General features: G+C 48.1%; 1 protein-coding gene across 2 annotated transcripts in view; it reads left to right on the forward strand.

Annotated features, from left to right (window-relative positions):
* The window catches only part of LOC138296904 (cullin-9-like), a 360394-nt gene that overhangs the window by 282209 nt on the left and 64827 nt on the right, over positions 1-13358 (forward strand). For both annotated transcript variants that reach the window (XM_069236417.1, XM_069236416.1), the window contains exons 26-28: positions 2697-2854; positions 4400-4616; positions 4722-4893. In XM_069236417.1, coding sequence (XP_069092518.1) covers positions 2697-2854; positions 4400-4616; positions 4722-4893 — 547 coding nt within the window. The remainder of the gene's footprint in view (positions 1-2696; positions 2855-4399; positions 4617-4721; positions 4894-13358) is intronic.

Raw genomic sequence — 13358 nt, forward strand, 5'->3', positions numbered from 1 at the left:
CCAATAGGCAGCTAACCCAAATACCAAATGTAATATCCAACTCCATATTAAAGCCAATAGGCAGCTAAACTGAATAATGTACTAATGGTGAATTTTGAGCAACTAATATGCGCAGTGGTGAAACACAAAATCATTGGTCAAACACAATTAATAGCATCACACTCACTCTGAACCATTCTGGACCTCGGACCCCCCAACAGATATGTTCTCTCTGAACATTGTCACATGGTGACGCTGCAGGATGTCATTCCTCTACACCAGCCGGACGACTACCTGGAAGCAAATAGTTACATCTTGATCAAGGATGCCAACTTCCACGTCACCGCTTACCAGCACAACTATTCGTGGTCAGTTCAAGATACTCCCAGTGTCACCACTGCCCCAGGTGTCTTTATCAAATGCTTAGCAGGGGTCTCCTCCCACCTAAGGGGGGGGGTGCATACATGGCTGGTGAAGAGTGCAAACAGCCAACAGTACCTGCAGCCCACTCAGACCACCATTTCACTTCTTCATGGTCTGGGGTTTACGATAAATGCACTCAATCCATTCTCCAAATATTCCAGATCTAACCAATCAATGGATCTGTTTTAATTTCCATCACTAGCAAGTCCTGCCCAACCCCTCTGAGCCGCAGCCTTCAGCAAGCGTATGCCTCTTTTCAGCCAACGTTGCCTCATGGTAAGAACTGTTATGTGCCTCTTGGGTATGATGAATTGCTCTATCGATATACCCCATGCTTGGCTATACATGCGTCCATTGCAACAGCCTCTCTCACCACAGTGGTCACAAACGGAGGGTCAGATGGAACATCTGGTGTTAACGGCCAGTGCCCATCGGTCATTTCAGTGCTCGGACAGCAACAGCCTGTTATGCAAACCACCATTATCACAAGTCTCCCACGCCGACCACAACATAATTCAAGGTGTGTGGACTTCAGCTCCGCAAAGCCACCACATCAGTTAGCTAGAGCTTCTGGCGATCTGCCTCACCATCGAAGCTTTTTTACCACTCATTCACGGCAAAGTAGTTGTGATCAGACCAAACAACAGGACCACCATGCTTTTCCCTCAGAGGAAGGGATGCGCACTTGGTCTCCCTTTCCCTTCTAGCTCAGACAATCTGGCATTGGGCTATTTATCACCGTATTCACCTAATGGCAGAGTACCTTCTGGGGGAGGACCCTGATCTTGCAGACCTGTTAAGGAGGACGCATCGTCCATGAACTGGAACTCCGCCCCCAGGTCCTACACCACTATGTCCAGTGCTGGGGCTCTGTAAAAAGAGACCTGTTTGCCACCCAAATAAGGCATAATGGCCACACTTCGCCTCCGGGTATCCCTTCTTCCACTGATGATGTGGAAGTTGCAGCAAACATTGCATACCATCATCCTGGTGGCCCACACCTGGGCCAGGCAGCCCTAATAATCAGCTGTATTAGAAATGTTGAAATCAGGCACCCAGATCCCAAGCAACTTATTTTAGCGATCTAGCAACTGGGGTCTCGACAACTTGGGCCTTCCACAGGAATGCATGACATCTTGCCTGAAAACCGTAGACTTACCACTCTGGCTTGCTGTGCTGCAAAGTTGAAATGATTTGTGCACTATTGTATTGATATGAAGATAGACCCTCCAAGTCCTGCAGTCTAAGACCTCTACATTCTTGCTCATTCAGTACCTTTCCTGTAAGTTAGCCTTCCTTCCTTCCTTCCTGGGACAAAGAGACTTTTGAAGATGACCGCACAATGAAAACACTTAGGAATGCAAGATGAATCCGAACTTCTCTGAAAGCACCCTCAATGAATGGGGCGGACGTTTGCTCAATTTGTTGTAGAAGAGGATGGCAAGTGACCAGGCGTGCTCATATGAAGTTTGAGTTTCCTCACTAGCCTCGTTGATGCTGCTAACAGCCAGGCTATTATCCACTGAACATGTCCAAGGTGACACATGTGCGTCATTTCAAATGCCTCTACATTAGTAAAGTACTTTCAGAACGACCTTTATAGCTGAAGTAAATTTAAAGGCCCCTGTGTCTTTTGTTTGCAATCTGGTAATATCTGGTTACATTTCAAATGGTATCAAGGATTGTGTGCCTGCTTCTACCTGCTCAAGAAGATACGACCCTTATTGATAAGGTATGTCATGAAATGGTTAAAGACTCCTTCTTAAACACCAAAATCAAAACTTCTTCCATTTCTTTGGCTTTCGTTCATCTCATGGAAAAATGCATGGTTTGCTTCTGACGTTAGTCGGAAGCCATGTCCGGTCATGCCAGGCTCTAGGCTCTTAACTAGAAGAACCCACGTGATATTGACAACTATTGGAAGTGAGTACTGTTTGTTTGCTTTGATGATAAATTCCTGACCATTCGCGTCTTGACAGGTTGAAGTATTTGAAACTCATGTGAACCTGTAGCAGAATAAAATGGTGGAAAACTGTTGGTGCTGGTAAGTCGCATTTTCTTCTCTCATGCCTTTGAACTCATGTGAACCTGTAGCAGAATAAAATGGTGGAAAACTGTTGGTGCTGGTAAGTCGCATTTTCTTCTCTCATGCCTTTGCTCTCCCGTCCGATGACACCACAGAAAGTCAGGTGCAGTATTGTAACCCACACCTGACAGCCGCAGCACGAGGCATCCATGCACCTCTGAGCATTACACTGTCTGCTGTGAGATCAGGAGTGTACTCTTTCATTTAGGTCAGTGAGAAGTTTGCCCGCTATATTGATGAGCAGATCCAGAAGAGCCGCAGAGACCTGTCCAATGTGAAGAGGCTGAGGCAGCTGCAGCAGTTCCTGGAGCCCATGCTCTTCCTCTCTGGGTTGGAGCTGGCGAACACCTTTGAGCACTTTTACAGGTAACAGGAGTTGCTCTTCCCCTGCCAAAGGTACAAGCAGCAGAGCTGCTCCTAATTTTCTAGGTCCACCATTGAGTATTTGCTTTGGTTTAACTATTGTGGTCATGTCAGCTCTTTAACAAGAAGCCATAAAGTTAACAGTGCATGAGACGAGCACCATGATAGGGTTGTCTCCTTTTCATCATCTTGCAAACGTTGAATCGTTTTTACGGTCAGTAGCATCTTTGAGTTCACACGTTCATGTGACTTTTAGCTGCTACTGTTGACGCTCTGTTCGTCTTTCATGAAGGGGTCAAGGGATGGGCAACACAGACCCAAGCAAGTCCATCTCTGGGTCGGCTCTTCTACCTCTCACACTTCCCTCTCCACCCCCAAAAATGTCTCTCTCTTTCTGCCGTCTGCTCTTTGCACCACCTCCCTGCTTCGGACCATACGCCACGGCTTTTATCCACCCCATTGGTGTCCTCTCTTCCCTGTCTGTGGTCCTCTTGTATCTGTACATCCGTTCTCTCACACTTCACACTGACCCACTACTTGTCATTCCCTCCTGACCTACTTTGTGCCCTTCTGTCCCCATCTCTCCATTTTTCTTCCATCACATCTGCACTACCCTGTGACCTGGCTGTTTGCCACATTTTTGCATCCCACGCCTCTTCAGTCACTAAATATTTCCCTCACTGGTATTTGAACTCCTCTCTATAACCATCTCCATTCTGTGGATCTGAAAGAGAGCGATGTGACTCTGCTACTGCACTGGACAGGTTTAATCGCCTCACCACAGAGGGAGACCTCATATGTTGCCTTACTCAAGGGTGTGAGGGCCAGAGTATGAGAAAGCACAGTGCCCTTGCTGTTGTCATGTACGTTGTCGGAATAGAGCCATGGGGTTCCCTTCATGCTACTACGCCCATAACAGGTCACACTGAACAAGGCTGTCGTCTCCAGTCCCAGGACGAGTCCTCCTTTGACTACATCTACCAGTGCGAGTCTGGTTGCAATAAATAAATCTTTACTTGCTGCATTCCAGTGTTCCTTAATGCTTCCCGTTGACGGCTCTGGCCTTACGATCACACATTCCTGTGAAGGGTCTCCCACACTGGCGAACGGATGGATCCATGTTATATCGCTCACAGTGGGTTTCCCCGTCTGTCCTGGCGTTTCTTCCCTTTCCTTCATCTTGCTTATATCTTTTCCATTGCTTCGTGAAAGGGTTTAAGGATGCCGTCTGTGCAAACCACTGAGCGTGTCCCCTACATCTGACCCATAAAACTGGGTTTTTGTTTGGATCCATTCCAGTCTGCTGTTTGGATGATGGTGTTGCTTGTGTGACCATCTCCCAGGATATCTAGGTTGAGCAGCAGGTTTTTGTGTTTTAGTCTTTGTTCTGGTGCCTTTTCAGGTTTTATCACTAAGACTCGCCAGCGAGCGTGTTGCTGCGCTTCGTTACTTCATCTTGGCGAATGTTGTTGCCATACCGTAAGTTGGCCGAGGGGATGTTTCTAGTACTCCGTGCTCATGCTTGCTTTGATTTGATACTTTTTCCAGACATTATCTCGGAGATCGTCTCCTGTCTCAGGGGAAGGTCTGGCTGGAAAGTGCGGTCATCGAACAGATGAGCCTGTGCTTCCCAAACCGCTTCCCGCAGCAGATGCTGAAGAACCTGATGGAGTCGGAGGAGCTGCAGCAGGAGTTCCACCTCTTCCTACTGCAGCAGCTGGACAAGAAGTTGCTGGATGACGGGGACCAGGAGGATCTCAAAGAGGTGAGAGCTTGCAGTGGATAGTGCCCACATGTCTTTGTTACAGGGTGAGTTCGCAACACCTAATTGTTCTTTCAAGGCATGAACTTCACCTCTTTGTTTCTGCAGGCGATAGAGGATCATCCGCGGCGAGCAGGTGACGACCCAGAGGTGAAGGTGCTTGTCCTTTCGCCACGCTGCTGGACCGTATCCCCACTCTGTCATATGGATGATCCCACAAAGTATTTACCGGCATCCCTCAGCAGTTACCTGACGAAATTTTCAGACTTTTACGTAAAAGGTGAGTTACTTCACTCAGATCGGTGTTCGTCTCTCACAACAACAGCAGAGCTGGGAATTCGCATTGTGTATGGCAACAATAAGTTACTTGTCGGAATGTACCAGGATCTTCCAGGGAAGAGGTGTGGAAGCGCTGCTCATTATGCTTCTGGAAATCGGACGGCGTCTGCTGGTTCTTCGACTGGAAGCCAAGTGGCGCAGTGGCTGTTTACACGCGACAGCAGCCACTTTACTGCTGGTTAAAGTCCGCAGACCGTTGTGCTAAACGTGAGAGCCTCCTTGGCCTCGCAGAGCATTAGTGTCCTACACGATTTATCAAACCATTTTACATTTCACAATTTTGCTGAATTGGGATGGAGATCTGACGGAAGTTGTAGAAATTGCTCCACTGTGAACTGTAGTCGAGACACCTCAACCGATAACCTCAAATTATTGGACTAGATGCTGTGAAATGAGCAGAAATATATAGTTCGATGGCATCTGTCGCTGTAGATACGCATGTTTTGCAATAGCTCGCCATCTGGTGTTGGGCCGGAGTGTTTCAAGTTGTTTTTCTTCGAAGAAGTCTTTCGAGTCACGGGACCGAGTGACTCCTCCTTTTGTCTCCATTGCGCTTGGGCGTCGACTCCATCTTCGATTGTTTTTTTTCCGCCATCGGGTTTGGACGTGTTCCTGTCGCTCCGAGTTTCGGAATGGAAAATTAGCTAATTTCGGAAGATTTTCGTCGGTATTGTTGCGTTCGGGATCGGCGTACTTAGATTCAACACCGCATCGAAGATCGAAGAGCTCCGGTGCCCTTCGGGGTAGTTTTTCGATCCCCAGTCGGGGCCTGGTCGGCCCGACCGCGTGCTGAAGAACGCCGATGGAACGGACCCCGTTCCGTTTCTGCCCCAAATGCCGCAATAAATACCCCTATACAGACCAACACTTGGTCTGTAACCTGTGCCTGTCACCTGAGCACAGTGAAGACACCTGTGAGGCCTGTCGTGCGTTCCGGTCCCGAAAGACACTCCGAGACCGTCGAGCCAGAAGACTTCAGATGGCGTCCGCGCCGACAGCCCACCAAGAGTTCGAGGAGCAGGAAGAGGAAGGTACCTTCTCGATCCAAGAATCGGACTCCGAAGGATTCGACGATACACAAACCGTGACTAAGACGTCGAAAACCACACAGAGAAAGATTTACAAGGCCCAGGGGACGCCACTGCCATCAGGCCATGGCTCCACCCATAAATTCGGTGACCGACCGTCGGCACCGAAAAAGGCCCAAACAGTGCCGAGATCGTCCGACTCCGGTCGAGACACCGGCACGCAGCCTTCTCGGGACCGAGAAAGTGCTGGAGACAAGCCTCGACACCGAGATGCCGGTGTGGACACGGCTCGACGCCGAGACAGCGGCACCGAAGAAGATCGACGCCGAGAGGTTTCGGCCCCGAAAAAGAAAAAAGTCACCTCGGAGCCGAAAAAACACGCAGACAGGGTTTCGGTGCCGAAACAAACTGCAAGCGACCCAGCTTCAGGCTCTTATACAGAAGAGCACTCGCTAACCTCCCAAATGCAAAAGCATAGGTTTGAGGAAGAGCTACAAGCAACTGATGTGGACCATACGCAAAAGCGTATCTTCATACAGCAGGGGACAGGAAAGATAAGCACCCTTCCCCCCATTAGAAGAAAGAGAAGGTTGGAGTTCCAAACTGAACAGACACCACAACCAAAAGTGGTGAAAAGAGTTACCCCACCACCCTCTCCTCCACCTGTGATTAACGTCTCACCAGCACAAACTCCATCACATTCCCCAGCTCACACCACCATGAGCCAGGGTGACCAAGATCAAGACGCATGGGACCTATACGACGCCCCAGTGTCAGATAACAGTCCGGAGGCATACCCTACGAAGCCATCTCCACCAGAGGACAGCACCGCGTATTCTCAAGTGGTGGCTAGAGCAGCACAATTTCACAACATAAGCCTCCACTCAGAACAGGTCGAGGATGATTTTTTATTCAACACACACTCCTCCACCCACAGCTCCTACCAAAGCCTGCCTATGCTCACTGGTATGCTCCGGCACGCGAAAGAAATCTTTAAGGAGCCGGTCAAAAGTAGGGCAATCACACCAAGGGTGGAAAAAAAGTATAAGGCGCCTCCTACAGACCCGGTTTTCATCACTACACAGCTGCCACCAGACTCTGTCGTTGTAGGAGCAGCTAGGAAAAGGGCCAACTCTCACACATCTGGAGATGCACCACCCCCAGATAAAGAAAGCCGCAAGTTCGATGCAGCTGGTAAAAGAGTCGCAGCACAAGCTGCAAACCAGTGGCGCATCGCGAACTCCCAGGCACTACTTACGCGCTATGACAGAGCCCACTGGGACGAGATGCTACATCTCATTGAACATCTGCCCAAGGACTTACAAAATAGGGCAAAACAAGTGGTTGAGGAGGGACAGACCATTTCCAACAACCAGATCCGCTCCTCCATGGACGCTGCAGATACAGCTGCACGGACAATTAATACATCTGTAACTATCAGAAGGCATGCATGGCTCCGAACGTCTGGATTTAAACCAGAGATTCAACAAGCAGTTCTCAATATGCCTTTTAATGAAAAAGAACTGTTCGGTCCAGAAGTGGACACAGCGATTGAGAAACTCAAAAAAGATACGGACACTGCCAAAGCCATGGGCGCACTCTACTCCCCGCAGAGCAGAGGGAATTACAGCACATTCCGTAAAACACCCTTTCGAGGGGGGTTTCGGGGTCAGAGCACACAAGCCAGCACCTCACAAGCAACACCGTCCAGTTACCAGGGACAGTATAGAGGAGGTTTTCGGGGACAATATAGAGGAGGGCAATTCCCTAGGAATAGAGGAAGATTTCAGAGCCCCAAAACCCCTACTACTAAACAGTGACTCACATGTCACTCACCCCCTCCACACAACACCAGTGGGGGGAAGAATAAGTCATTATTACAAAGCATGGGAGGAAATCACTACAGACACTTGGGTTCTAGCAATTATCCAACATGGTTATTGCATAGAATTTCTACAATTCCCTCCAAACATACCACCAAAAGCACAAAATTTGACAACACACCATTCCAATCTCCTGGAGATAGAAGTGCAGGCACTATTGCAAAAGAATGCAATCGAATTAGTGCCAAACACACAAATAAACACAGGAGTTTACTCACTGTACTTTCTGATACCAAAGAAGGACAAAACGCTGAGACCAATCCTAGACCTCAGAGTAGTGAACACTTTCATCAAATCAGACCACTTTCACATGGTCACACTACAAGAAGTATTGCCATTGCTAAAACTACACGACTACATGGCAACTTTAGACCTCAAGGATGCTTATTTCCATATACCAATACACCCATCGCACAGGAAATACCTAAGGTTTGTATTCAAGGGAATACATTACCAATTCAAGGTACTGCCTTTCGGATTAACAACCGCACCAAGAGTCTTTACCAAATGTCTAGCGGTAGTCGCTGCACACATAAGAAGGCAGCAAATACATGTGTTCCCATATCTAGACGACTGGCTAATCAAGGCCCATTCGTTAATACAGTGCTCAAATCACACAAATCATATCATACAAACCCTCTTCAAACTAGGGTTCACCGTCAATTTCACAAAATCCAAAATTATGCCGAGCAAGGTACAACAATACCTGGGAGCCATAATAGACACATCAAAAGGAGTAGCCACTCCAAGTCCACAAAGAATTCAAAATTTCAACACCATCATACAACGCATGTATCCAACACAAAGGATACACGCAAAGATGGTACTACAACTCCTAGGCATGATGTCTTCATGCATAGCCATTGTCCCAAACGCAAGACTGCACATGAGGCCCTTACAACAGTGCCTAGCATCACAATGGTCACAAGCACAGGGTCACCTTCTAGATCTGGTGTTAATAGACCGCCAAACTTACCTCTCGCTTCTGTGGTGGAACAACATAAATTTAAACAAAGGGCGGCCTTTCCAAGACCCAGTGCCACAATACGTAATAACAACAGATGCTTCCATGACAGGGTGGGGAGCACACCTCGATCAACACAGCATACAAGGACAATGGAACGTACATCAAACAAAACTGCATATAAATCACCTAGAACTTCTAGCAGTTTTTCAAGCACTAAAAGCTTTCCAACCAATAATAGTTCACAAATACATTCTCGTCAAAACAGACAACATGACAACAATGTATTATCTAAACAAGCAGGGGGGGACGCACTCCACGCAGTTAAGCCTGCTAGCACAAAAGATTTGGCGTTGGGCAATTCACAACCAAATTCGCCTAATAGCACAATTTATACCAGGGATCCAAAATCAACTCGCAGACAATCTCTCTCGAGATCACCAACAGGTCCACGAATGGGAAATTCACCCCCAAATTCTGAACACTTATTTCAAAATCTGGGGAACACCTCAGATAGACTTGTTTGCGACAAGGGAGAACGCAAAATGCCAAAACTTCGCATCCAGATACCCACACAAACAATCCCAAGGCAATGCCCTATGGATGAACTGGTCAGGGATATTTGCTTACGCTTTTCCTCCTCTCCCTCTCCTTCCTTACCTGGTAAACAAACTCAGTCAAAACAAACTCAAACTCATATTAATAGCACCAACTTGGACAAGGCAACCCTGGTACACAACGCTGCTAGACCTATCAGTAGTACCCTGCATCAAATTGCCCAACAGGCCAGATCTGTTGACACAGCACAACCAAAAGATCAGACACCCAGATCCAGCATCGCTGAATCTAGCAATCTGGCTCCTGAAATCCTAGAATTCGGGCACTTACAACTTACCCAAGAATGTATGGAAGTCATAAAACAAGCCAGAAGGCCATCCACCAGGCACTGCTATGCAAGTAAATGGAAGAGGTTTGTTTGCTACTGCCATATTAATCAAATACAACCATTACACACAACTCCAGAACATGTAGTGGGTTACTTGCTTCACTTACAAAAATCTAACCTGGCTTTCTCTTCCATTAAAATACACCTTGCAGCAATATCTGCATACCTGCAGACTACCTATTCAACTTCCCTATATAAGATACCTGTCATTAAAGCATTCATGGAGGGCCTTAGGAGAATTATACCACCAAGAACACCACCTGTTCCTTCATGGAACCTAAATGTTGTCCTAACTAGACTTATGGGTCCACCTTTTGAACCCATGCACTCCTGCGACATACAGTTCCTAACCTGGAAGGTGGCATTTCTCATCGCCATTACTTCCCTAAGAAGAGTAAGCGAGATTCAGGCGTTTACAATACAGGAACCTTTTATACAACTACACAAGAATAAGGTCGTCCTAAGGACCAATCCTAAATTTTTGCCAAAGGTTATTTCACCGTTCCATCTAAATCAAACAGTGGAACTTCCAGTGTTCTTTCCACAGCCAGATACCGTAGCTGAAAGGGCACTACATACATTAGATGTCAAAAGAGCATTGATGTATTACATTGACAGAACAAAAAACATCAGAAAGACTAAACAACTATGTTCGATGGCATCTGTCGCTGTAGATACGCATGTTCTGCAATAGCTCGCCATCTGGTGTTGGGCCGGAGTGTTACAAGTTGTTTTTCTTCGAAGAAGTCTTTCGAGTCACGGGACCGAGTGACTCCTCCTTTTGTCTCCATTGCGCATGGGCGTCGACTCCATCTTCGATTGTTTTTTTTCCGCCATCGGGTTCGGACGTGTTCCTGTCGCTCCGAGTTTCGGAACGGAAAATTAGCTAATTTCGGAAGATTTTCGTCGGTATTGTTGCGTTCGGGATCGGCGTACTTACATTCAACACCGCATCGAAGATCGAAGAGCTCCGGTGCCCTTCGGGGTAGTTTTTCGGTCCTCCGTCAGGGCCTGGTCGGCCCGACCGCGTGCTGAAGAACGCCGATGGAACGGACCCTGTTTCGTTTCTGCCCCAAATGCCACAATAAATACCCCTACACAGACCAACACTTGGTCTGCAACCTGTGCCTGTCACCTGAGCACAGCGAAGACACCTGCGAGGCCTGTCGTGCGTTCCGGTCCCGAAAAACACTCCGAGACCGTCGAGCCAGAAGACTTCAGATGGCGTCCGCACCGACAGCCCAACGGGAGTTCGAGGAACAGGAAGAGGAAGGTACCTTCTCGATCCAAGACTCAGACTCCGAAGGATTCGACGATACACAAACCGTGAGTAAGACGTCGAAAACCACACAGAGAAACATTTACAAGGCCCAGGGGACGCCACTGCCACCAGGCCATGGCTCGACCCATAAATTCGGTGACCGACCGTCGGCACCGAAAAAGGCCCAAACAGTGCCGAGATCGTCCGACTCCGGTCGAGACACCGGCACGCAGCCTTCTCGGGACCGAGAAAGTGCTGGAGACAAGCCTCGACACCGTGATGCCGGGGTGGACACGGCTCGACGCCGAGACAGCGGCACCGAAACAGATCGACGCCGAGAGGTTTCGGCCCCGAAAAGGAAAAAAGTCACCTCGGAGCCGAAAAAACACGCAGACAAAGTTTCGATGCCGAAACAAACTGCAAGCGACCCAGCTTCAGGCTCTTATACAGAAGAGCACTCGCTAACCTCCCAAATGCAGAAGCATAGATTTGAGGAAGAGCTACAAGCAACTGATGTGGACCATACGCAAAAGCGTATCTTCATTCAGCAGGGGACAGGAAAAATAAGCACCCTTCCCCCCATTAGGAGAAAGAGGAGGTTGGAGTTCCAGACGGATCAAACACCACAACCAAAAGTGGTGAAAAGAGTTACACCACCACCCTCTCCTCCGCCCGTGATTGACGTTTCACCAGCACAAACTCCATCACACTCCCCAGCTCACACCACCATGAGCCAGGGTGACCAAGATCAGGACGCATGGGACCTATACGACGCCCCAGTGTCAGATAACAGCCCGGAGGCATACCCTACAAAGCCATCTCCACCAGAAGACAGCACCGCGTACTCTCAGGTGGTGGCTAGAGCAGCACAATATCACAATGTAAGCCTCCACTCAGAACAGGTCGAGGATGATTTCTTGTTCAACACACTCTCCTCCACCCACAGCTCATACCAAAGCCTGCCTATGCTCCCTGGTATGCTCCGGCACGCAAAAGACATATTTAAGGAGCCGGTCAAAAGTAGGGCAATCACACCAAGGGTGGAAAAAAAGTATAAGCCGCCTCCTACGGACCCGGTTTTCATCACTACACAGCTGCCACCAGACTCTGTTGTTGTAGGAGCAGCTAGGAAAAGGGCCAACTCCCACACATCTGGAGATGCACCACCCCCAGATAAAGAAAGCCGCAAGTTCGATGCAGCTGGTAAGAGAGTCGCAGCACAAGCTGCAAACCAGTGGCGCATCGCGAACTCCCAGGCACTACTTGCGCGCTATGACAGAGCCCACTGGGACGAGATGCAACATCTCATTGAACATCTGCCCAAGGACTTACAAAATAGGGCAAAGCAAGTGGTCGAGGAAGGACAGACCATTTCCAACAACCAGATCCGCTCCTCCATGGACGCTGCAGATACAGCTGCACGGACAATTAATACATCTGTAACTATCAGAAGGCATGCATGGCTCCGAACGTCTGGATTTAAACCAGAGATTCAACAAGCAGTTCTCAATATGCCTTTTAATGAAAAAGAACTGTTCGGTCCAGAAGTGGACACAGCGATTGAGAAACTCAAAAAAGATACGGACACTGCCAAAGCCATGGGCGCACTCTACTCCCCGCAGAGCAGAGGGAATTACAGCACATTCCGTAAAACGCCCTTTCGAGGGGGGTTTCGAGGTCAAAGCACACAAGCCAGCACCTCACAAGCCACACCGTCCAGTTACCAGGGACAGTATAGAGGAGGTTTTCGGGGACAATATAGAGGAGGGCAATTCCCTAGAAATAGAGGAAGATTTCAAAGCCCCAAAACCCCTACTACTAAACAGTGACTCACAGGTCACTCACCCCCTCCACACAACACCAGTGGGGGGAAGAATAGGTCATTATTACAAAGCATGGGAGGAAATCACTACAGACACTTGGGTTCTAGCAATTATCCAACATGGTTATTGCATAGAATTTCTACAATTCCCTCCAAACATACCACCAAAAGCACAAAATTTAACAACACACCATTCCAATCTCCTGGAGATAGAAGTGCAGGCATTATTGCAAAAGAATGCAATCGAATTAGTGCCATACACACAAATAAACACAGGAGTTTACTCACTGTACTTTCTGATAACAAAGAAGGACAAAACACTGAGACCAATCCTAGACCTCAGAGTAGTGAACACTTTCATCAAATCAGACCACTTCCACATGGTCACACTACAAGAAGTATTGCCATTGCTAAAGCTGCACGACTACATGGCAACTTTAGACCTCAAGGATGCTTATTTCCATATACCAATACACCCATCGCACAGGAAATACCTAAGGTT

Source organism: Pleurodeles waltl, chromosome 5 (genome assembly GCF_031143425.1).
Source record: "Pleurodeles waltl isolate 20211129_DDA chromosome 5, aPleWal1.hap1.20221129, whole genome shotgun sequence".
NCBI lineage: Eukaryota > Metazoa > Chordata > Amphibia > Caudata > Salamandridae > Pleurodeles > Pleurodeles waltl.